The sequence below is a fragment of the Onychostoma macrolepis genome, chromosome 02 (genome assembly GCF_012432095.1).
Source record: "Onychostoma macrolepis isolate SWU-2019 chromosome 02, ASM1243209v1, whole genome shotgun sequence".
Taxonomy (NCBI): domain Eukaryota; kingdom Metazoa; phylum Chordata; class Actinopteri; order Cypriniformes; family Cyprinidae; genus Onychostoma; species Onychostoma macrolepis.
In genome coordinates, this window is record NC_081156.1 from 9,390,285 (window position 1) to 9,416,767 (window position 26,483).

The 26,483-nt window shown below is 40.5% G+C and overlaps 2 protein-coding genes and 1 long non-coding RNA gene across 5 annotated transcripts in view; 1 reads left to right on the forward strand and 2 right to left on the reverse strand.

The window, feature by feature from the left end:
* Nucleotides 1-787: 787 nt before the first annotated feature.
* LOC131521001 (tripartite motif-containing protein 16-like) lies at nt 788-12,816 on the reverse strand. Its single transcript, XM_058745617.1, has 7 exons — nt 12,301-12,816; nt 11,262-11,919; nt 3,256-3,351; nt 2,942-3,175; nt 2,515-2,674; nt 2,327-2,374; nt 788-2,101 (listed from the first exon to the last, which is right to left on the reverse strand). Exons 1-7 carry the CDS (start codon nt 12,303-12,305, stop codon nt 1,572-1,574), a joined length of 1,731 nt encoding a protein of 576 aa, XP_058601600.1. The 5' UTR covers nt 12,306-12,816; the 3' UTR covers nt 788-1,571.
* A 3,727-nt stretch (nt 12,817-16,543) lies between these two features.
* On the forward strand, nt 16,544-17,482 carry LOC131521046 (uncharacterized). The gene is made up of 3 exons (XR_009266197.1): nt 16,544-16,616; nt 16,922-17,011; nt 17,416-17,482. It is a non-coding gene; the product is annotated as an uncharacterized LOC131521046 (long non-coding RNA).
* The window catches only part of LOC131521018 (tripartite motif-containing protein 16-like), a 38,056-nt gene continuing 28,560 nt past the window's right edge, over nt 16,988-26,483 (reverse strand). For all 3 annotated transcript variants that reach the window (XM_058745649.1, XM_058745642.1, XM_058745650.1), the window contains 5 exons: nt 20,386-20,481; nt 20,072-20,305; nt 19,648-19,807; nt 19,460-19,507; nt 16,988-17,933 (listed from right to left, as the gene is read on the reverse strand). In XM_058745649.1, the coding sequence (XP_058601632.1) occupies nt 17,407-17,933; nt 19,460-19,507; nt 19,648-19,807; nt 20,072-20,305; nt 20,386-20,481 (1,065 nt within the window). In that variant the 3' untranslated portion in view covers nt 16,988-17,406. The remainder of the gene's footprint in view (nt 17,934-19,459; nt 19,508-19,647; nt 19,808-20,071; nt 20,306-20,385; nt 20,482-26,483) is intronic.

A 26,483-nucleotide genomic window follows, 5' to 3' on the forward strand; every position in this document is an offset into this window, starting at 1 on the left:
TCTTTACATCATGAGACCAGCTGACCACGTCGCTACAACCTTTGTGGGACTAACAAGCGACGTCTTTTGAGGATGTGCCCACGACGTTTCTGGGACGTTAGTCAAGATTCTAAAAAATGGAACTTTACCACGACGTCCTCACAACAATAATTATTTATTTTTGTTTTTTTACTTTTCTTTGTACATTTATTTATATATTTTTTTTTATTTATATTTGCTTTTTTACATTTCTTTGTACATTTCTTTCTTTCTTTATTTCTAATTATGGCAGGATTGCCATTCCATACCCATGAAGCTCCAGTAACGTATCTGTCTGAAGTATTCCCTCCACACGCAAGTATTCTCACCACACGTCCAAATTTCCTGACCCCGCCTCTGCTTCAATTTCATTGGTTGAATATGTGAACCAATCATTTTCCTTTCTGCCCTCAGAACACGTTTGAGTAAGTAAAACTCCCATCTGCGCCCGACCCACTCTTGGGACTTTGGTCTCATAAGCAAAATCCCCATGAGACAAAGATTCAGGTTTAATAAACACATAAGGAATAACTGTGAAGATCTTGAATTCAATTGGCCCAGGAATAGCCATCAGATGGAGGAAAGCTGATTATCTAACAGTGGATTAGACAACATAGAAAACACACACAATTCAAAATCCTAACACTGATAAACAACAATGTTCTTCCTGAAAGAGATCAGCCCGCTGGTGAAGAACTATTTTCTCTCCGGGACTGAGGTTTTATCAAGATATGCAGCACAGATCACAGCTGAAATACAACAGGTGTGGTATTACATTGATAATAGTCTCTCATCTTTTATTCTTTCATGACATTAATATGGTATTTTGGTGCAAACTTGTCTGACACTAAGTAGAAATTAGGCAGATGGTAATATGGATAGATTGTGTGACATGCCCTCATTTCTGAAGAACTTGTCACTTTTTAGTGTTTGACTTTACTGCCATTTTTGTTCACCTTTGTATCATATTGGAATTAGATAACCAGCTGACTCCTGTCTTGAATCTCATTTTTTAAAGCAGTAGTCTGATTTTATAGTTACAAAGGTAAATAATATGATTCATTTTGTGACATCTGATTTTTATGTCAACTGATTTTAGTGTGAGAGAAGAAACTATAATGAGGTGCTTGATTTGTCTTCTGGAGATTTGCACAGAGGAGGAATAAAACCCATCACCTTTGTTTGTCAAGCGGGTAGAAGATTTATTTATATTAGAGAACAGAAATAACATTTAAAAAAAAATCATTAAAATGACTAAATGACTGATTTTAATTAACACAAGTGTAGGTTGAGAAAAGCACAGAAACACATGGTCACTCAGCAGGACTCACACACACACACACACACACACACACACACACTGATCTTACTGTCTATTTGAGGATTTATTAACACATTTATTCTGATTCATGTTATTTCACTGACAGAAGTTCAGCTGCAGTATTAATGTCATAAAGAGAAAAGAAGAGACTCTATAACATCTCACTGTTACTGATTTATCATGCAGCTCAAAGCATTATGGGTAGAATCTCTCATCAGTCTATTCTGATTCATCAACACAGTTTCACTGATGATTTACAATAAACCCAAAACCCAGGATAGAGCGTCTGAGTGAATGTGGTCTGGACTGTGTGGATGAGGCTCATTGTGTCAGAGACGCTGTAGAAGGACAGAGTTCCTGCTCCGTGATCCACAAACACTCCTATTCTCCTGATGATGGGCTTCACAGAGAGATCAGTCACTATGTTATTGTGTCTGAATGAGTATCTGGAGGAAGAGCAGCGCAAGCTCCAGGACTGATCATTAGATCCAAACACACACTCATCACCCAGTCCCTTCCTGCTGATGCTCTTATATGACACTGATACATACACAAAACCATTTTCACCAGCCCTCCACTCCAGCTCCCAGTAACAGCGTCCACACACACTCTCTCTACACAACACCTGAGGATACACATCAAATCTGTCTGGATGATGAGGATACGGCAGATCTGTGAAAGTGCCAGTAATCACTCTGTTTCTCTCAGACAGACGGAGGCATTCATTCACTGTGTTCAGATCCAGAGTGAGCTGATGGGAATCTGATGGAGATAAAACACATCAGAATCAGGAATTATGAATCTGTTTGATCTTTTCATGTATCTGAACTCTTCATGTTCAGTGTATCATCAGTGTCTCAGTACAGATGACCAGATATCTGTGCTAATCATCATTTACATCATCAATTATAAACTCTTCTTTCAGCTTCTACAGAAGAACATGAACACACTCAGAGAGTTTTTCTGCTGGTTTTCTTACTGACTTACATTGTAGGAAGTGGTTCCTGGTCCTGGGAACAATGTTGGTGAATGTGACTGTGGAAATCAACAGACATGAACAGTGTGATTCTCATGATCCTGCATCCATTCCTAACACATTTCTAATATGATGTTCTCCATGATATGAGATGATGATGGACTGGTTTCTGAGAGCAGATGAATCTCCAGGACTTTACCTCTGTCTGAGCTCTTCCTGAGCTCCTCTTTGCAGAAATCCTCCAGTTTGTCTGTCAGCTGATGAACAGATGCTCTCAAATCATCAGAAGAGACAAGAGAACTGAAGAGATCATCATTTACGTCTGTAGATTCAGGAGGAGCTGAGAGAGACTGGAAACTCTACAGAAAACACAAATCAAACTCATCAGCTCCACACAGAGACACCGCTTATACAAGTGAAAGAACAGTTCTGAAATGAGACTAATTTGAGCAAGATTTCCACAGCTGAAAACCATTTGTTAGCAGCATCTCTTTTAAAAGAAGATGATGAGAGTCTGACTGATGATTATATAATAACACACTCATGAAATGTTTCTCTGTGAGTCTGGTGTCACAGCAGGATCTGCTCAAGTCCACTATGACCCTGTTCTTCTAGATGTGTGTTACCTGCAGGAACTGGATGTGATCCTGTGTGTGTGAAAGCTGCTCCAGCTCAGCGTCTCTCCTCCTCAGATCATTGATCTCCTGCTCCAGTCGCTCCAGTCGTCCTTCAGCTCGACTCACTGCTTGCTTTTCCTGATCTCTGATCAGCCGTATCAGCTCAGAGCGGCTTCTCTCAATGGAGCGGATGAGCTCAGTAAAGATCCTCTCGCTGTCCTCCACTGCTGTCTGTGCAGAGCGCTGTTAGGACACACAGTGATTCAGGCTTCAGTGAGTCTGAACTGAGACTGAGACAAACTTCTCTTCTTCTCCAGACTCACCTTCTGAGACTCCACAGCCTCTCTCAGCTGCTGGAGATCTTTCTCTCTCTGCTGGATTCTCTGCTGGAACGTCTTCTGCATCTCCTTCAGCTGCTTCTGCAGAACAAATGGATGATAGTGAATGAATGTGATGTAATTATTCGCAGAAGCACCATTGCGTGAAGTCGTCCGTTTTTAAAGAAGACTCTAATCATTCTTGAAAAACTGTTTAATGTGACCAGTATGCAAGCCTGGTAGCCGTCTATTGCAGTGTGTCAATTTGAATCATTTCAGGTATGGGATTTTATATGATATGTGATATACATTTTAAATTGTGAGTCTTGTATTCTGACTTTTTCTTTGCGTAATAGTAAAGCTGCATGAGATCACGTTTTATAAGGATACATTTGGCAGGCTTCATCTATAGATCGGGTATGGATGTTTTAATGAGTAGTAAATGTGTGTTAATGACTTGCTTGATCTTATGATGTTCTTTTATTATTTGTAGGTGAGTTTGTTAGCCACTGTTTTCTTTACCTCCATATTAAATTAATGATCTAAGTGTTTGTTGTATGCTAATTAGATGCAGCACTCAGTGAGCGCTTTGAGAAATGTGAAGGGGGAGAGAAGGGAGGGGGGTGCAAATTGTTTTCAAGAAAAAACAGAGACCAGGCATTATTTGGGTACTGGATGTATATGTAACGTCGGTGATTAGCAGTGGAACGGATTTTGGGAAGTTTATGGATAAGTTCCTCACACGTATGAAAAGGAGTTGTGACGACGATGCGTCGTCAGCTCCTACCCTTAAGAAGTGTAAAACAAGAAAGTACGACATCAGCTATCTTCAGTTTGGCTTTACGGTGGCTTGGACAGATGCTGAACCGCTGCCCCAGTGTGTCATATGTGCAGATCTGCTGGCAAATGATAGCATGAAGCCATGCAAGCTGAAGCGCCATTTAGAAACGAAACACCCGACACTCAAAGACAAACCCTTAGATTTTTTCAAATTAAAGTTACCGACAGGTGTCTAGAAGTATCCTACTACGTCTCCAAATGAGTTGCTAAAGTAGGAAAACCTCACACAATTGCTGAGGCACTAATCTTACCTGCTGCCAAAGATATCTGTCAGGTCATGTTTGGAGATAATTTCGCTCAGCAGATTAGCGACATCCCCCTTTCTAACGACACCGCCGCTGCATATCTGACATGGCAAGCGATGTTAAAGAGCAATTGCTAGCTAACATCATGCAAAGCCAGTACTATGCCCTAAAGCTTGATGAGACAACTGATGTTGCAGGGCTAGCACAGTTTGCTTACCTATGTCAGATATGTAAAAAATGGTAATATTGAGGAGGACATGAGAAAATGCCAGAGTCTCTTGAGACAGTTTTAAAGCAGGCAGTGCAAATTGTCAATTTCATTAAAGCACGGCCATTAAATGCACGCTTGTTTTCCTTGCTTTGTCAGGAATTGGGAGCCGAACATGAGCAGCTCCTTTTTCACACTGAGGTTTGCTGGCTCTCCAGAGGTCGGGTTTTACATCGCCTCTATGAATTGCGTTCAGAGGTGAAGACATTTCTATCAAAAAGACTCAGAAGGTAAACGTTTACAAGATATTTATTCCGTAAAATTACTTAATTATAATTTATTTTTCAAAACTTCACCAAGCCAAATCGCAACATAGGTTCAAATTGGGTTAATCATGCAGCACTGGTCTGCTAGATTAACCTCATGTTCAAACAATCAAACAACAAGCGCTCACTTCGTAAACCAAGTGCTTTGTCTAAAGCACGTGTGTGAAAAACCTTGCAAATGATAAATTCTATGCCAAACTGCCATAAGTGCATAAAACAATAAGAATACTTATCATGGTGTGTGTAGGCTGATGTAGTGATGAAGACAGAATACCGAAGGAGACTAGCAGCTGTGTTTTTGATAGCAGCCCTGGAGTCTTCAGTGAAAGTATACGTGAGCGTTCGGCAAAAAAATTATTTCATGTTTGAGACACAAGCAACACCGGCGCAACAGTTCAGCAAGCACTCAGAATGACTCAAATGCTCTGCGAATGTTTCGCATCCGCCACCGTGAAAACACCAACACATCTATATAGCAATACGACCGAGCAACCACAAACATTCACCGTGACACCAGTTCGTTGCACTATACCAACGATACGGCGTGCAACTTGAAAGGAATGTCAAACTTGCAATCTTTTGCAGAAAACAAACTTCAGACTATATGCAAGTAACCTCAGGAAAAGTCGGGCAATAAGTCAGCGACCCCTTGCCTGACTGAGCAGGGAACGTCAGCGTCGTCAACTGCGAAAAATGAAACCGAGAGTTCAGTGCTTAAATACTCCAGTTGTCAAGAAGTGATTGGCCAGACCTGTTAGTATAAATGAATGATGTGGAATTGAAGTCTTCCTGTTAGAACTTACGCTGACACTTTCATTTCTTGTTGAAGGGGTCACATGATGCGATTTCAAGTTTTCCTTTCTCTTTGGAGTGTTACAAGCTGTTTGTGCATAGATAAAATCCCTGAAGTTGCAAAGACTAAAGTCTCAAACCAAAAGAGATATTCTTTATAAAAGTTAAGACTCTGCCACGCCCTCCTAAAACAGCTCATTCAAACACGCCCCCACATGTCTACGCCACTGTGTGGGAAGATCTGCAAAACACCGCCCAAATATATACGCAAAGAAAGAAGGTGGAACTTTTACACTCGCTGTAGTCCTGGAGACGCTGTGTTTCATTGTGAAAGAGAAAAGTACTTTGTTTGGGCTTCCAAATGAGGACACAACTAGAAATCAGTGGTTAAATTATATTTACAACACTGTTTCAGAACAGTACAACGCAAATATTCGAGTGTGTGCCATGCATTTTACAGAGGACTATTTCCTGAACCTGGGAGAGAGAAGCCTACAATTTGAACACTTTGAATGGCTGTGCACACTATAAAGTGGGGCAATTCCAATGTCGCAAGGACAGTCTGGTGCTTCTGTCTTCACAGCCTGTAAGTACGTTTCGATATTTAAAGAATTTGTTACAGACTATTCAAACGCAAGTTTTGAGCAGTGTAGCGCTTGTTTGGCATTTCTGCGATCACAAATGCAGACATGGTGTTATGTTTACGTGGCGCAACGCGTAAAAAGACCATATGAGTCATTATAATCAGTCATTATGTCCTCACTGAATGCAACAAATGCCTCGTATATAGTGGGTTTTATTGTTTTAATCTCGTCGCGCCGGGACCATAGACTGTAAAAAGGCCAGGACACGACATCACAATACGGTAAGGGGCGTAACATTTCCATCACACGCTTGAGGTATTCGGCCAATCACAGCGCACCGGATAGCTGACTAATCAGAGCACGCCTCGCTTCTCAGAACGATGAGCTTTGTAAAAATCAATGCGTTTCAGAAAGGCGGAGCATAGAGGAGCAACAATAATGTACAGTATGTGGAAAATAATGTGTTTTTTGAACCACGAACCACGTAAAGACATTGCATTACACCAAATACACAAAATAATGTACTTTTTAGCAACATCATATGACCCCTTTAATGTGAAGTCCGACCTTGCGCGGTACCTGGATGACCCCCTGTGGTTAGCGCAGTTGTCATACCTTGTAGATATTTTCGACAGGTTGAATTCACTGCACACATTGATGCAAGGGAGAGATGCCAACATCTTGCTCCTTTCAGACAAAGTCAGTGCATTCGTTGGCAAACTGGATCCTTGGCGTGATAGACTGATTAATAAAAATGTTGACATGTTTCCCAACTTCACAGACTGTGCGCAAGAGACAGGGATAAATATCTCTCCTTTGATTAATACAGTCGCTCAACATGTTGAGGGACTAAAACAACAATTCGTCCGTTATTTCACTGAGGATTTCAGTTCATTTGCTTGGGTCAGAGATCCCTTCAGCTGCCCAGGAAAAGACCTTCCAGTTGACATGGGGGAGCAGTTAGTCGAATCAAAGAGCGACACCAGACTGCGACACATCTACAGCTCTTCCTTTCTGCCGTCATTTTGGTTGAGCGTGATTCCTGAATATCCTCAGTTATCTGACGCCGCCATAAAATTCCATTCACCTCAACTTATCTGTGCGAGGCTGGGTTTGCAAAATTGATAGCTTTGAAAACAAAGTACCGAAATCGGCTCCAGGTGGAAGATGACCTGAGGCTTGCGCTGTCCAACATTGAACTGCGAATTGCTCTTCTTTGTAAAAAGAAGCAAGTGCAGGTGTCCCACTGATTGATTTAACGACGCAGATGGGCCCTACGTCCCAATTCGCTTTGTTGAGGAATTAATGGTTAAAACCAATGGACCAGGTATGATGAACAAAGACCAGGAGTCAGAGATGCGATTAATTAAAGAAAGATTTACTGAAGAAAATAATTTGTAGTTTCATCAGCAGAAGTTAGCTTCAAAACTCGCAATCGAGTTCGTAGGCCGCTTTGCTTTACAATTCAAAAACACCAACAATTACACCCCGACAGAGATTGCAGCAAAATTCAGCAAAAACAGCAAAAGTCAAAAAGTCAGCTGAAAAAAGCTGAAAAAGTCAGCAAAATTCTGATTGGTTCTAAAACCTAGATAAACTTAGACAATTTCCACATATGGACGCAAGCTTGAAGCATATCTTCTGATGACTATTTTGGTGACAAGTGATCAGAGGTCAGACGCCTCTCCAAAGACGTATATCTGATACGCTAGACATTGGCAGTTGAACGTTTGTCCTGGGACTGTCTGAGCTTCTCCCTGTACAGACAGATACTAACACACATACACAGAGAAACACTTATCTTACTTCAAGGTTGCCTCAGCCCTAAACCTTATCGGGCATGGTCACACACACACACACACACACACACACAATGAGAGCAGCTTCTTAGAGAGTAAAAAGGCAGACTAAAGCCATATTCAACTTATTCTCTAACATGCATAAATGTACCTTTGATTAATAATTATTCAAGAAATATTATAATTAATATTATTATGAGGGCCATTGTAGATCTGCAATCCACTCCTTCAGCATAATATCTGCCCTAAATAGTACTGAATATTATTTAGGGCAGATAGTATGCAACTGCTTGTAGAATGCAGCGAACGAATGAAATGCAACATGTTTTACATGTAAAATAATACTTACACATTATTTAGCTTTTACACGTTACAACCTATAGGCTACTTTAAGTTCTCTTGATAAATATATCAAAACTTCATTTTTGATCAGTAATATGCATAGAACTTCGTTTAGACAGCTTTAAAGGTGATTTTCTCAATATTTAGATTTTTTTGCACCCTCAGATTCCAGATTTTCAAATAGTTGTATCTCAGCCAAATATTGTCCTATCCTAACAAACCATACATCAATGGAAATATTTATTCATCTTTCGGTCTATGTAGAAATCTCAATTTCGAAAAATTGACACTTATGACTGGTTTTGTGGACCAGGGTCACATATAGGGAAAGTGGGGTGAGTTGTGCCAGTTTTTACTCAAAGTGACTTTAAAGTGAGGCCATGACAGAAATGCCTTCAACTTAAGAATGTACATATATTTCAGGATGTGGTGCATCCCTGAGAACAATAACTTTGGATCTGAAATAAATTGTTTCAGAAATATAGCTTTTGGGGAAAATGTGGTCTTGTGGCACAACTTGCACCTGGTGCGGGGTAAGTTGTGCTTTTGGGGAGAATACATTGGGGTAAATTGTGCCAGTGATTTCTGAAGTAAAACAGGAATAGTTAATTTATTTCAGTAATTCAACTCAAATTGTGAAACTCGTGTATTAAATAAATTCAATGCACACAGACTAAAGTAGTTTAAGTCTTTGGTTCTTTTAATTGTGATGATTTTGGCTCACATTTAACAAAAACCCACCAATTCACTCTCAACAAATTAGAATACTTTATAAGACCAATAAAAAAAAAAAAAATTTTAGTGAATTGTTGTCCTTCTGGAAAGTATGCTCATTTACTGTATATGTACTCAATACTTGGTAGGGGCTCCTTTTGCTTTAATTACTGCCTCAATTCGGTGGCATGGAGGTGATCAGTTTGTGGCACTGCTGAGGTGGTCTGGAAGCCCAGGTTTCTTTGACAGTGGCCTTCAGGTCATCTGCATTTTTTGGTCTCTTGTTTCTCATTTTCCTCTTGACAATATCCCATAGATTCTCTCTGGGGTTCAGGTCTGGCGAGTTTGCTGGCCAGTCAAGCACACCAACACCATGGTCATTTAACCAACTTTTGGTGCTTTATGGCAGTGTGGGCAGATGCCAAATCCTGCTGGAAAATGAAATCAGCATCTTCAAAAAGCTGGTCAGCAGAAGGAAGCATGAAGTGCTCCAAAATTTCTTGGTAAACGGATGCAGTGACTTTGGTTTTCAAAAAACACAATGGACCAACACCAGCAGATGACATTGCACCCCAAATCATCACAGACTGTGGAAACTTAACACTGGACTTCAAGCAACTTGGGCTATGAGCTTCTCCTCCCTTCCTCCAGACTCTAGGAGCTTGGTTTCCAAATGAAATACAAAACTTGCTCTCATCTGAAAAGAGGACTTTGGATCACCGGGCAACAGTCCAGATCTTCTTCTCCTTAGCCCAGGTAAGACGCCTCTGACGTTGTCTGTGGTTCAGGAGTGGCTTAACAAGAGGAATACGACAACTGTAGCCAAATTCCTCGACACGTCTGTGTGTGGTGGCTCTTGATGTGATAGTGAATTGGTGGGTTTTTGTTAAATGTGAGCCAAAATCATCACAATTAAAAGAACCAAAGACTTAAACTACTTCAGTCTGTGTGCATTGAATTTATTTAATACACGAGTTTCACAATTTGAGTTGAATTACTGAAATAAATGAACTTTTCCACGACATTCTAATTTATTGAGATGGACCTGTAAGAATAAAGTGACTAGGCTAATTTCTAAACATCCTATCGTGACTTATTCCACTTAAAAACTGAATAAAACTTCTCTTTAATAACATAGTGCAAACTCAAAACTGAAATCAGTGTAAGCTAAATTAAACAAATGGCAGGTAAGTAAAACACTGCTGAGGCATGCCCATCTCCTCACTTCTCCTATCTTTTTCTTCTCCATGAATCTTTTCAAGGTCATCCTGCAGATCTCCATCTCCCTTGCCACCTGACGTATGGTCTTTCCCTGTTGCACCTCTTTCACTGCTCTGTCCAACTCTACAAGAAGAGTTGAAGCCCTGTCTGTCTTCCGTTTATAAATGCGTGGCATGATGGGTTTTGGTCTAAAATTAAGAATGTCACATAGTTTAAGTGCTAAAATGTAAGAGTACAATATACAATTACAAATTAATAATATGTTGAAAATAATCATAAGTGGGGGTGAGTTGTGCCACTGGCAAAACTTAACCCAGGCCCTTTGGCACAAATCACCCCAGACCCACAAGTTTGAAAAACTATCATGATCCAGCAGTTAAGAGCTAACATCATGCTAACTGTATAGACTCATTGTGTAGCCTGCTAAAGCACTAAAACATGTGTGAAATGTTTTCAAACTTGTCTATAATTGTTCAGACACTACAATCAAAAAACCTTGATCATAGAAATTTTACTTTGAAAGGAAAAAAACTGTTTTTTGAGCTAAAATGTGCTTACCTCTGATGCCATGTGTCTCTCTTCTTTGGAGGATGAGTAAAATGGATGGCTTTTCAAAATCATGTGGTCCATGACTAATTTCTTCTATGGTTTTCCAGAAATAAGGGGTGGAACTACTTCCCCCCTGGCACAAATCACCCCACTCTCCCCCTATATATATATATATAGATATATATACATACACATTTTATTTTTATTTTCTTATTCCGTAACAGAAAAATGGGCTTCAAGCATTTATCTTATTAAAGTTTTTTAGCATTTAAAACTTTTTAAGGTTTATTATTTACTATGACAATTTATTGTTGTTAAAGAACTCTTTATTGTTTCCTTTTAAAGAATACAACTATAAATTAAGCATAATTTAATTTCTCATCAGTCCTCACCTCTTTCTCTGTCCTCTGTGCTGCAGCTGATACAGTGTCATGGTTTCTGTGTTCATCCACCAAACACAGCAAGCAAATACATTTCTGATCAGTGCGACAGAAAACCTCGAGGAGCTTCTCATGTTTCTGGCAGATCATCTCCTGCAGTCGTCCAGTGGCTTCAGTCAGATTGTGTCTCTTTCCTTTAAACAAACTCTCATGTTGTTCGAGGTGATTCTGACAGTAAGAGTTCAGACACACCAGACAGGACTTGACAGCTTTGTGTTTTCTTCCAGTACAGACGTCACACTGAACATCTCCAGCTCCAGCAGGAACCACACTTTGAAGATTAGTCTTCTTCAGTTTCTCCACCACTTCAGCCAGCATGGTGTTTCTAGCTAAAGCAGGTCTTGGACTGAAGGTCTGTCTGCACTGAGGGCAGCTGTAGACTCTCTTCTCATCCTCCTGATCCCAGCAGTCTGTAATACAGCTCTTACAGTAACTGTGTCCACACTGGATGGTCACTGGATCCTTCAGGAGATCCAGACACACCGGACACAAGAACTGCTCCACTGAAATACGGGCTTCTGCCATTTTCCTGCATGTGAGGCTGATATAAAGTTGCAACAGGACAACAGCACTTAAGTTTCGGTTTCTCTGATTCTTCCTGGTTCTGTGTCTGAGAGACGGGAAAAACAGGCGTGTCTGTAAATTCCCAGATAATAGAAATGTCCACTAGATGTCAGCCTCATACAGACACTGAACTGGTGCTAATGGACTGCTAGCACAACCAAAGAGTCCAGGTTTGGCTGGTTAGCATGGTATTCTAATGAAATACTTGTTTTTGCAAGCAACATATGGCTTAAATGATATTATAAAATATTTGTGAATACAGTTATCAATTATTCACACATCACGTGTCTAATCTCAAGCTCTTTTTACACCACAACTGTAATAAATGACAACTGTGCGCAACAACAGCTGTGATAGATAGATAGATAGATAGATAGATACATACATAATGCACACATTAGAATTTCTAGATTTTAATGCATCTTACCCCATTTGCAGACGTGACTCTGCTTCTTTTGCTGCTTATTCACAAACTCGTTTGCTGTGTACTGTAGTTTCTGCAAGTGTTTAGGAATCTTCCTCACTCACTACACAGTGTGCAAATCAGCGTTCATGTCCGTTCACTGGAACTGGACAAATATTTCTTTTTAATTTGTTCATCAAGCTCTATTTTAGGGGCTTAAGTTTTACGGTAAATGTGACTGTATATCATTATGTGACGAGGCCAGTACATAGTGAACAACTGAATGAAACTTGCATAAATGCATGTTATGTGAATTATATGGTCTAATTATTCCTTAGCTAATTGACTGGGAATTCTCATTGAAGACTTTGTTCATGTTTGGAACAAACAAACAACATTCAGACACAGGGTTATTAAGTGAATTTATTTTATTTTTTTACATAGCGTATTATTTAATGAACAATCTGTTGCTTTGAATGGAATTATAATTGCATTGAATATGCGTGTGTTGTAAATGATTGTGTTAAAAGTCTACCTGCATTTCACCATGGCTTTGCTGCGAATAAACATAATGACATAAGAAGTTTGAGTAATCTTTAACCTCTGGAAATGTGAGAGATTTTACTGTTTAGTAAAAAAACACAGCCTCTATTTTGTTGTATATTCACAATTTGTTTTATCAAAATGGTTAATGGCTTGATAATTAACTGATATGAATTCAAGAATTCCGTGTAATGTTCACGGATTTAATTAACCTCCGAATCTGTGGTGGCATCACGGAATCACCGAAAATTCCGTGATGGGCTCACAGAAGGCATCAGCCGTGGTCCATGCACGGATTCACTGGTTCAACACCAGCACTGCATTGGACCACGTAAAAAGAGTGACTCCGATGCAGTTATACTTTCACTGGAGTACCTGACCCCACCCCTACCCTAAAACTACCCAGTTCTGAACAATAATGATGACGATAAATTTCCCAGTATCGCGTCGGCATATTTATGCTAAGGGTTTCCGTGCGTGGAGCACGGCTGATGCCTGTCACTGACTTACATTGGTATCACTTCTGTGAGCCCATCACGGAATTTTCGGCGATTCCGTGATGCCACCACAGATTCGGAGGTTAATTAAATCCGTGAACATTACACGGAATTCTGTGAGATCATGTTGGAATTCAAACTATTGCATCTGAATTTCTTCAGCTACTGCACAGTAGAGGCCTGCATTCCCGCGGCTGTCCCGCGGGAACCGCGGGACCCGATCAGATTTCTTGCTACACGGGATTAAATTCCCGAATAAAACGCGGTTGCGGTCGGTAACTCTGGTGCAGTTTGAACGGGAGCGGGCGGTCTAACAATATCCCGTTCCCGACATCTTTTCAGAACAGCATATCTGCACTTTATTCAAGCACCGGTACAGCCTGCACTGGACTGTTATGCACGCACTGCACACATGAACCAGTGCTTCGTTTTATTTGCGAGGTCTGTGCGCATGTGCAACGATGCTCAGAGCAGGCTGTAGCCTACCAGTGAATATACGGCCCGCAGACAGAACAGGCGGGTTGTCGATGAGTGACAGAGCAGAATAATGATGGAGAAAAGTGTGGATGCGCTGTCCTTGAAGAACGCTCAACTCGGTTTTGTTTATATTTTGCTTAGCCTATAATTTTAAATGACAGATGTCCAATTTATTTATTTATTTATTTTTCTTCCGCGACACTTTTCCTAGGCTACTGTGTTTACAGCAAGATGTTAAACGAATTTAGTATTTTGAAAAGACGAATAAAATTATAATAGGCCGTTTTTGTACAACCTACATTTTGTTTCCCTCTGCGACACTTGTTCCTATTGTGTTGTAAAGGTTAAACGAATTATATCCTGACAAAACGAATAAAAATAAGGAATACAATTTTTGTACATTTTTATTTTCTCTGACACTTTTTTTCCCTACTGTGTTGGCAGCAAAATGTTAAACGAATTTCGTGTCTTAAGACACAAAATTCGTTTAACATTTTGCTGTCAATAAGACTCTTGACGACGAATAAAATAACAAATACAATTTTGTGCAGACTACACTTTTATTTGTTAGCCCATCTGTCTTTCTTTCAGTAGAGGAAATTTAAATGTGTGATTCTGGAAACGAGATCTAAATTTAGCGGGAACGGTCGGGTCGGGAAGAAAATTATTCAAAGCGGACAGCGGGTGAACTAAGAGTTAATATATCGCGGGAGCGGGCGGGTGCGGGATATAACCTCGCGGGAGCGGGACTTAAAAAACAGTCCCGCGCAGACCTCTACTGCACAGTCCTTGAGCTTTCTGTAAATGTTTGAATATGAAAGCAGAAACATGGTTTTAGTTTCATCCAAGTTAGATTTAAAACTGATAAATGTGGCCACTGCATAATTTGTATTTTCAATTTGTATATAGTTTTTAATTTATACACAGATTTCAAATGAACTTAACTTTTCAAAGTTTGTGTGAAGTAAACGTGCAGAATGCAGTATGGGAATTTATTTTAAACTGAAACTTGGTAAATATGTCAAAATTAAAATGCCACGGTTTGGAGCTTTTTTAATAGCATTATGTAGCATTATATACGTATTATATGCAGTGTGGATTACAAATTGAAAACTTCCCAGATATCACTGGTGCAAAAATACAACACCTGAAGCATATAGCTTACAATAGAACTACAGTAGAGAAATTATTGTCAGGGTTCGGTTGAGCTTCAGTGATCAAAGACTGTGTGTTTTAATAGTTCAGTGGTCTAATATGTGACTTTTGTGAAACAGTGAGACTTCAGAATAGACAAACATTAAGCTCCACCTCAGTTATGCTGTAAAGAGACATTTAAGTAACAAAATGATTTGGTTTGTATTCAGCCACCAACCAATTCCGATAAATCTTAGATAAAATTATTTATTAACTTACTATTAGACTTATAATATTTCTTACACTATATGGACAAAAGTATTGGGACACACCTCTTAATTATTGAATTCAGGTGTTTCAATTAGACTCATTGCCACAGGTGTATTAAAATGCAGTCTGCATTTACAAACATTGGTGGACAAAATAGGTAAGTGGTATTATTAGAAAGTGAAGTGTTTAGGAACAGCATCATGACACGGAGATGCGTTTAAACATTTTGAATTTTTTTTTTTTTTTTTTTAATTCTCAGCTGAAGATGTAAAGTCACAGAGTGGCTCACCGAGTGCATAAAAGTCACCAACGCTCTGCAGGTTCCAGAGCTGAAGAGCTCCAAACTTACACTGGCATTAATATCAGCACAAAAACTGTGCCGCAGGAGCTTCATGGGATGGGTTTCTGTGGCCAAGCAGCTGCATGAAGCCTCACATAAACAAATATAATCCAAGCATCATATGTAGTGTATAAAGAACACACACATACTGGACTCTGGTGCAGTGGAAACCTGTTCTGTGGAGTGATGAATCACAGAGCCTGAGCTATAAAGGGAAGCCTTAATGCTTTAGCATACCAAGAAAGTTTGGACAATGCTTGCTTCCAGCTTTGTGGGATCAGTTTGAGGAAGGCTCTCTTCTAGTCCAGCATGACTGTGCCTCAGTGCACAAAGCAAGGTCCATAAAGACATGTCTGGATGAGTCTGGTGTGGATGAACACAGAGCCCTGACTGTAACCCCGTCCAACAACTGCGTGATGAACTGGAATAAACCAGACCTTCTCATCAAACATCAGTCCCTGACCTCACAAATGCTCTACTGGATAAATAAGCAATGAATCCCACAGAAACGCTCCAAAATCTTGTTGGAAAACCTTCTCAATAGAGTAGAAGCTGTTATTGCTGCAAAAAGGGACCGACTCCATATTAATGTCTATGTTTTTAGAATTAGATGTCATTAAAGTCCTTGTTGGTGTTACAGTCAGGTGTTCCTTTACTTTTGTTTATATAGTGTATTACTTACTTGCCTTACTATTAGACTTATTCTATGTCCAGAATTTCAAAAAACCTGAAATGCTTATTTTAGATACTATTCCAAATGTGATGTTAATTCTGTAGATGATTTTCTTTCCACTCCTGTGGTTAGAAGTTGAGCAGGGAATAGTCATCTATTCATCCCAAAATGACTTTGTTAATGTCTCAAGGAGCCTGACCCACTCTTGGGACTTTGGTCTTATAAGCAAAATCCCCACAGGACAAAATATTCGGGTGTAATAACTAAACACAATGTGAAACACAAATAAACAACAATGTTCTTCCTGAAAGAGATCAGCCCGCTGGTTAAGAACTATTTTCTCTCTGGGACTGATGTTTTATCGAGATGTCAGCTGACGTCACAGATCACAGCTGAAATACAACAGGTGGGGTATTACTTAGATAATAGTTTCTCAACTTTTATTCTTTGACATTAATATGGTATTTTGGTCCAAACTTGTCTGACACTAAGTAGAAATTAGGCAGATGGCAACATGGATAGATTGTCTGACATGCTCAGTGTTTGACTTTACTGACATTTTTGTTCACTTTTGTATCATATTGGAATTAGATAACCAGCTGACTCCTGTCTTGAATCTCATTTTTTAAGCAGTAGTCTGATGTTATGGTTACACAGGGAAACATTAATTTATTTTATGACTCGTCTGATTTGTATGTCAACTGATTTTAGTGTGAGAGAAGAAACTATAATGAGGTGCTTGATTTGTCTTCTGGAGATCTGCACAGAGGAGGAATAAAACCCATCACCTTTGTTCGTCAAGTGGGTAAAAGGTTTATTTATATCAGAACAGAAATAACATTGGAAAAAAAGTATAAAAATATCAATTATTAATCATTATTATTATTAATATGATTAAATAAATGACTGTTTAACTAATTAACACAAATGTAGGTTGCGAAAAGCACAGAAACACATGGTCACTCAGCAAGACTCTCGCACACACACACACACACACACGAACACACACTGATCTTACTGTCTATGTGAGGATTTATTACATTTATTCGGACATGTTATTTCACTGACAGCAGTAAAGCTGCAGTATTAATGTCATAAAGAGAAAAGAAGAGAATCAATAATAACACTGTTACTGATTTATCATGCAGCTCAAAGCATTATGGGTATATAATCTCTCATCAGTCTATTCTGATTCATCAACACAGTTTCACTGATGATCCAAAATCAACTCTAAACCCAGGATAGAGCGGCTGAGTGAATGTGGTCTGGACTGTGTGGATGAGGCTCATTGTGTCAGAGACGCTGTAGAAGGACAGAGTTCCTGCTCCGTGATCCACAAACACTCCTATTCTCCTGATGATGGACTTCACAGAGAGAACAGTCTCTATGTTATTGTGTCTGAATGAGTAACTGGAGGAAGAGCAGATCAAACTCCAGGACTGATCATTAGCTCCAAACACACACTCTTTACCCGATCTCTTCCTGCTGATGCTCTTATATGACACTGATATAAACACAAAACCATATTCATCTCCACTCCACTCCAGCTCCCAGTAACAGCGTCCACACACACTCTCTCTACACAACACCTGCTCATATACATCAAATCTGTCTGGATGATCAGGATACGACTGATCTGTGCCAGTGTATGTCACTCTGTTTCTCTCAGACAGACGGAGGCGTTTATTCACTGTGTTTGGATCCAGAGTGAACTGATGGGAATCTGATGGAGATAAAACACATCAGAATCAGGAATTATTATGAATCTGTTTGATCTTTTCATGTAGCTGAACTCTTCATGTTCATTGTATCATCAGCAGTGTTGGGCACGTTACTTTAAAAAAGTAATTAGTTATAGTTACTAGTTACTTCTCACAAATAGTAACTGAGTTAGTAACCGAGTTACATCATTATAAAAGTAACTAATTACCAGGGAAAGTAACTATTGCGTTACTTTTAATTATTTTTTTTTTTTCAAATGTAAAATAACTTTGGATGCCCCCAATATTAAATATGTTAAATTAATGAAATGGACACTAAAAATAATAAATTATTATTATAAAACATTGTACATTAATCTACACTATTTATCTACTGACACTTAGTATCAGTCAGTCAAGCATTATAATATAATATTATAATAATTGAATATTATATGATGATAGAACTTTAGTAATTAGAATAACCAAGTATGAATGCATATTTGTCATCAATATAAAACGCACTAAGGATTAATGAGCTGCTGGGTTCATGAATATTAATCACGTTGTCTGCGTTCGCTCGAATTGATTTGCTGAAATCAAAACAGGGACGATAATAGGTGAGCACCAGCCAATGAGATTGTCGTTTGCGCATTAGTTCCGCCCACTAACAGAGAACCCGGCAGTTCTTAAAAGCTGAAGAATTCCAAAGGAACTCCGTTATTTTGACAGGAAAATACAAGAAAGAATATTGTTTACATGTAGCGCGTCAATTCTGCATGTTATGAAAGACTCTCTTGCTCTGTATCTTTCTTTCTTTGCGTGCGTGTATGTGAGAGAAAGTGACAGCGAGTAGTGCGCTTCACACTAGAGTTTATGGTACATCAAATACTGCGCATCCATTCAGATGAACTGAAAAATTTAATTCTAATAATATAATATAGTAACGCCACATTTTATTGTCAGTAACGGCGTTGTAACAGGGGAAACAGTAATTCGTTTGATTACTCGTTACTGAAAAAAATAACGCCGTTAGTAACGCCGTTTATTTATAACGCCGTTATTCCCATCACTGATCATCAGTGTCTCAGTACAGATCACCAGATATCCTGAGCAAATCATCATTTACATCATCAATTATAAAACTCTTCGGTTTCACTTTATTCTGATGGTCCCTTTAACACATTCTATTGACTATAAGTAATGTTGCACCTACATTTCTACTTACTCTCATTAGAGTGTTAGTAGTGTATTAGTTGACTGGTAGGGTTAGGGTTAGATTAAGTTGACACGTTCTTGCAAAGTTACTTATAGTCAGTAGAATATCTGTTGGGAGACCAACACAATAAGGAGTTAGTAGATATCAAGCAGACAGTCTACTAATACTCTTATGAGAATTTGTTGACATGTAGTTGCAACATTACTTAGTGTCAACAGAGTGTTCAAAAGGGACCATCAAAATAAAGTGTTACCAACTCTTCTTTATCCTTCTACAGAAGAACATGAACACACTCAGTGAGTTTTTCTGCTGGTTTTCTTATTGACTTACATTGTAGGAAGTGGTTCCTGGTCCTGGGAACAATGTTGGTGAATGTGACTGTGGAAATCAACAGACATGAACAGTGTGATTCTCATGATCCTGCATCCATTCCTAAGACATTTCTAATATGATGTTCTCCATGATATGAGATGATGATGGACTGGTTTCTTAGAGCAGATGAATCTCCAGGACTTTACCTCTGTCTGAGATCTTCTTGAGCTCCTCGTTGCAGAAATCCTCCAATTTGTCTCTCAGCTGATGAACAGATGCTCTCAGATCATCAGAAGAGACGAGAGAACTGAAGAGATCATCATTTACGTCTGTAGATTCAGGAGGAGCTGAGAGAGACTGGAAACTCTACAGAAAACAGAAATCAAAACTCATCAGCTCCACACAGGGACACTGCTTATACAAGTGAAAGAAAAGTTCTGACATGAGACCCATTTGAACAAGATTTTGAAATCCATTTGTTAGCTGCATCCCTTTCAAAAGAAGATGATCAGATGAGAGTCTGACTGATGATTATGTAATAAGACACTCATGAAATGTTTCTCCGTGAGTCTTGTCACAGCAGGATCTGCTCAAGTCCACTATGACCCTGTTCTTCTAGATGTGTGTTACCTGCAGGAACTGGATGTGATCCTGTGTGTGTGAAAGCTGCTCCAGCTCAGCGTCTCTCCTCCTCAGATCATTGATCTCCTGCTCCAGTCGCTCCAGTCGTCCTTCAGCTCGACTCACTGCTTGCTTTTCCTGATCTCTGATCAGCCGTATCAGCTCAGAGCGGCTTCTCTCAATGGAGCGGATGAGCTCAGTAAAGATCCTCTCACTGTCCTCCACTGCTGTCTGTGCAGAGCGCTGTTAGGACACACAGTGATTCAGGCTTCAGTGAGTCTGAACTGAGACTGAGACAAACTTCTCTTCTTCTCCAGACTCACCTTCTGAGACTCCACAGCCTCTCTCAGCTGCTGGAGATCTTTCTCTCTCTGCTGGATTCTCTGCTGGAACGTCTTCTGTGTCTCCTTCAAGTCTCTCTGTTGAGGAAATAATGCTTAAAAATGTTACATTACATACAATGTACCACTAAATCATTATATAAAGGTTTTGTGAATCTAATATTGGTGGGGTGGATCAGTGGCTAAAAATCTTTTAATGGATAGTTTCCGCTTTGCGTCATGCTTAACAACGCCCCTGTTACAAATTCACTGTAAACAACGGCTTCTTGGGACTTATTGCTTTATTTTGGAATGTTAGCTTAAAAGTGGTTATGAAATGCAAAATCAAAATGTTCTTGATATTTATTCTACGGGGTCATTGAATGCTTGAATCTGATTGGCTGGCGAACGTTCTAAGGTGTGCAATCGACACACCTCCCTTAGTTCCCTCGGATAAACAAACGGAGTTGCTCACTGAGTTACAATGACAGCTGTCAGTGTGAAAACCTTGTCCCAAGATGTTTTTGAGCTATTTTGGACACAGAAGGACCACCATTCAAGTGGGAATTAAATATGCCATGGAGGGATATATAAAAGATTTAAAAATAAATATGGTGGGTAACTTGATTCATTTGGAAGCGAGGGTTTACAGATCACAATGCAAGCAGGAGAAGCCTCATGTTACGGTCGTCACGATCGTGGATGACAACATCCCTGATCAACACTGTTCATGTATCGCAGAGTACGATTAAATGAATTTACATTTAACCAGTTTAATGTACATGATGTGAGAACACTTCCGTTCATTCACCACCAGAGGTCACTCGCTCACCATATTGACTCTCACAGCACACATCACACTGGACTCAATTTCCCATCATCCATTGCACTGATTGCACACACAGCTGAAGGCACTGATCACACAGCTCTCACTAATCACACACTCTATATAAACCCTGGACTTTGTTTCCCTCACTGCCGAGTATTGTATGTGTTTACCGCTCCCCTAGCCGTAGCAACTCTACAGAGCCCCTGATAGTTTTCCCCTGCCTGTTTTGGACTGTGTTTTCCCCTGCCTGTTTTGGATTGTGTTTTCCCCTGCCTGGACTATTGCTTTGTTTTCAGATACCTCTCTCGTCAAGCCTCTTCGGATACTGTTCGCTGTCGACCGACCTTTGCTTGCCCTAGGATTGCTCTTTGTCTTGTCCCTGCCATACCTGTTTGCCATTGCTCGACCCTGCCTGTATTTATGACCATGCCTGTAAATAAAAGCTTGCACTTGGATCCGCACGTCTCATGTCTCGTCAGCCCCGTTACACATATATAGATAATGTACTATAATATAAAAACATATTATGTAAGTGTTCACACTGTTATTATTTTGTTGTTGTTTGTTTTTTGTGGTTTTAAAACTTATGTCGGTGTCAGAGATGTAGCTCTGGATTAGTTTATTTCTTGTTTGTCGAATAGACAAATAAGTGCTTGGAGATGCCTCCTCTTCTCGTGCTCCTTTATTTTGTGGGGTCCCTCAGGGTTCTATTTTGGGTCCCCTTCTGTTTACTATCTACATGTTACCCCCGGGTAAAATTATGCGTAGTTATGACATTGAGTTCCACTGCTATGCAGATGACACGCAATTGTATGTCCCGGTTAAGTCTGGTACTATTGATACATCTCATATTATGTCCTGCTTCATTGAGATCAAAAATTGGATGTCGAAAAAGTTTCTGCAGTTGAATGTCTCCAAGTCAGAAGTGCTTATAATTACCCCGTGTGGCCCCAGTAGTGCTAGTATTAATAATCTCTCCTTGAGTCTGCAGTAGCCCCTCACTGCAGAACAAAGATCCAGGGGGCAGGGTTGGATCCACATCCAGGGGGTGGAGATTGGTAAGTTTAGGGGTGGAGATGGGTGGGTTTAGGGATCAGGGGGTGGAGACGGGTAGGTTTAGGTAAATGTAAGGTGGGAGGAGTTGGATCTAGATCCAACCACACCCCCTGGATCTTGTGTTCTGCAGTGAGGACCATCTCTGAGTCTGAATGCCTTATCTAATAATGTTCGAAAAAGAAGCGCGCAACTTAGGTGTAATTTTTGACTCAGAACTGTCCTTTGATGTTCAGGTGACTAAAGGGGTGCAGTCTTGTTTTGTACAACTGAGGCAACTAACGGAGATAAAGTCATTCCTCTCTTTTGCAGATTTGGAAAAGGTCATTCATGCTTTTATCTCTTCCAGACTTGATTATTGTAATGCACTTTATTCTGGTATTAGTAAGAGAAATCTCCAAAGATTGCAAAATGCTGCTGCTAGACTTTTAACATGTACTAAGAAAATTGACCATATTACACCGATTCTTGCTGCTCTTCACTGGTTGCCTGTGAGTTTTAGAATTGATTTTAAGATTTTATTGCTTGTTTTTAAAGCCTTGAAGGGTCAGGCTCCTGCCTATATTTGTGATTTATTAACTCCTTATGAGCCTGATCGTTGCTTGAGATCCTCCGGTAGGGCCCTATTAATGGTTCCAAAATCTTGACTTGTTACCAAAGGTGACTGTGCTTTTGCTATCCGTGCGCTAGAGGCTGACATTTTTTCGGGAATCCCGCGGGATGGGAAACAAAACAATCATTATTAATCACGTGATTGGGATGGGACAGGAAAAAATGTCAGCGTGAGTGGGAGTGGGCGGGACCGGGAATAGTAATAACACTATGATACCCAACTTTATCCACAAATATACCTTTTATATAAATAAACTATAAACTGTATATTTTAATTTTGAACTCAATTCGAGTTGCCCTGTCTCTTTATGCTCTCCTCCTGTTTGCTTTGGTGTGGCTGGTTAAGTGAATGACGTACGGACAGATCACGGCTGGTCTATGTGGTAATATAGTACATCGGGCAGGACATCCAAACGCCCACCTATCATTCACCGATCTCAAATATGGCTTGACATCTGAAAGATGTATGTTGTAGCAACTTTACATGGCTGCTCAATCTAATGTTAACCTAGAGAAATGTGCGCTATTGAAGTGTCTGTGTGGAGTGTGGAGCTGAACAGTAGCACTCACTTGCTCTTAAAATACTCTGTAATTTTTGGTCATACAGATAAAAGTAATACATCTTTCGAATCTGTAAATACTCTACGTTTATTTGTGTGCACTCAGAATAACAACGAAATGTTGTACTTCTGTAAAGTAATTAAAGCAAACAGGATGCGCTTTCTGCCGTCTAGGTCTCTGTGAACTTGAGTGAGAATCTTCGAAACTCTGTGTATGAAAAATATATCTATGGAGAGTGAAATGTCTACTTTTAAATGAAATAAATAAATAAAATAGAAAACGTATGTGTTCAAAAGTTCACCATCAAATCTGAGGAAGCATGTTGAGGCAGCAAAGTTGCGTTTTCCCCCAAAAATGTTATTCATCATTCTTTGTTTTGATAGAGCCATTAGCTGTGTAATACATGGCTGAATGCACAAGATTGAGTGCAAATAAAATCAGTGATAAAAATTTAAATATAATTAATATTTTTGTGGGAATTCTTTTTTTTCTTTATTAAATGTTACAAATCTCCAAAAAAGTGTTTAAATGAACATTATATGTTTACTTAATTGTAATTCATGTTGTTCTTTCCAGGTGTCGGGTCTCGGGTCTGATCACCTGTTCTTTGCTGTCTCTGTGTTCGGGTGTTGTGTTGTTGTGTACGTGGCTTGTTTTGACAGCTCACCACGTGTGCATTGGCAACGTGATTGTTTCCCCGCCCTCCTTGTTTCTCTGCTCGTTAGCTAATCTTGGTTCACACCAGGTTCTTGTCATCTCATTAGCTTCCCCTTTATAGCTCCCCGTGTTTCTGTTTTGGTTATTCTCAATGCTCTGACTGTCATAGTTTGTATTGCTTACCTGTCCTGTCTTGTCCCATTCAGGCTCCCGTGCTTGTAGCTGCAAGTATATTTTCCTGCACCTCTCTGTGCGTTCAGATATCCGTGGCTTCCCTTCTGCTTCCGCCGTCCCTGGGTCTTTGCGGACTCGTTAGTGGATTGCTCAGCCTCTATCTCGGATTAGCAAGCTGCCCTGCCGGCTTCATCTCCACTGCCGCTGTTGCGGCTTGTTCCAGCCACTGCTATCCACCCATCTGTGTGGAAGGAGATTCCACGTCCACACGAGCTGTCCACGGAGGCGCTCATCGCCTGTTCTGATTATTTTTCTGTTCAATAAAGCCTCTGTGTTACCCGCATCTGAATCCAGCCTATTCCCTGTCAGAACAGGCTGACCAGCAATGGACTGAGCGGGATCGGATCCGCTTCGTTCAGCTCTCGTGCAACAGGGAGTTTTTCTGGGCCAGCATGCCACCCAGCTCAACACCACAGCGCAAGAAGTGGACGTTCTATGCCAGAGTCGCATGATCTTCAGCGGGAGGCAGCTAACCGAGGTCCCGTCCTCCGTGCTGGTATTCCCCTGGAGCTCGAACCTCATGCCAACAATCCACCAGTTTATGATGGCGATTCTAATGCCTGCCAAGCCTTTCTCTCCTAGTGCTCACTGGTGTTTTCACTGCAGCCTCAACGTTAGACCACAGAAGAGGCTAAGGTTGCATACGTCCTCACTCTTCTCTCGGGTCGCGCCTGCGAATGGGGAATCGCCGTCTGGAGATCACGGGCTCCATGCTGTGCTAATTTTGCGGATTTTCGTAAGGAGATGGCTCAGCTGTTCAGCCGATCAGCCCAGGGAGCTGAGGCGGTGGCTCAGCTGTCTCGTTTGACTCAGAACAAGTGCTCAGTCACCGACTATGCCATACAGTTTCAGACAGTAGCGGCTCGTGGCTGGAATGAGGGTGCGCCATGTGTGTGTTTTCTAGAAGCCTGGATTATGCCATCGAACTAGCAGCCAACGCCGTCAGTCCACTACTCCGTGGCGCCACCTGGAGTCCTCTTCGTCCGATGCGGCGAGTCCTCAGTCAGCTGATGTTGAGCCCATGCAACTGGGTCGTCTCCGACTTACGCCGCAGCAGAGGCAGGAGCGTTTAACTCAAGGACTGTTTAACTTAACTCCCGACCATTCCCCTGGCCAAGCCCATTACGGCGTGGTCATTAGCGGGCAATCCCCTCACCACCATCACTCACATCACACCTTGTGTAAGCCTTTCCCTCTCTGGTAACCATTGTGAGCAGATCGAACTGTTAATCATTGACTCCCGTTAATTTTAGGACATCCTTGGTTGCTGAAACACAACCCACATATTGATTGGGTCAATAGTTCTATTTTAGCCTGGAGTCAGTCTTGTCATGTGTCATGTTTGGGTGCTGCTTTTCCTGCTGTCGCTGTGTCTTGTTGTTTCACAGGTGGATCCCTATGACTTGACCGGAGTCCCGGTGGAGTACTACGATCTTCGTACAGTTTTCAGTAAGTCCCGGGACACCTCGCTACCTGCACATCGTCCCTACGACTGTGCCATAGACTTTCTTCCGGGCACTTCTCCGCCTAAGGGTCGTTTATATTCCCTTTCCAGTCCTGAAAGAGAGGCCATGGACAGGTATATACGTGAGTCAGGTATATGCGGGAGAAGTCTCATATTACAGTCGGTCATCAAGATCGCGGATGACAACATGCACGATCAACATTGTTCATGTATCGCAGGGAACGATTAAATTAATACACATTTAATCAGCTTAATATGGAGAGGCACTGAAATGTAGACCTTCGTTTATGTGTTTTTGACCTACACTGTACAAGACATGAGAACAGTCCGCTATTTAGGTTTGTACGTTAGCATGGACTCACTGACTTTAATGTTAGCTAGTTTTAGCCAGAGATACCTTGCTGAAGCACAAGGTAACATGAACGTTCTGCTTGAGCAGCTGAAAACTTAATGAGTGTATGACAACAAGAAAATGAACGTTTTTGTCTTCATTTGTATTGGGGTGAATACTTAGGGACATTTTGCTCTGTTTTGTTTGGATTCAGGAAATGTAATAAAATAAATTATATCGCCCATCCTCTCAGGATACCTGGAATCAGTGTTATAAGTACCACAGGCACATCATTTTTCCATTTTTGAAGCATAAACCCCATAAAACCGATGCAAGCTTCGGATCTTCCAATGTTTCTC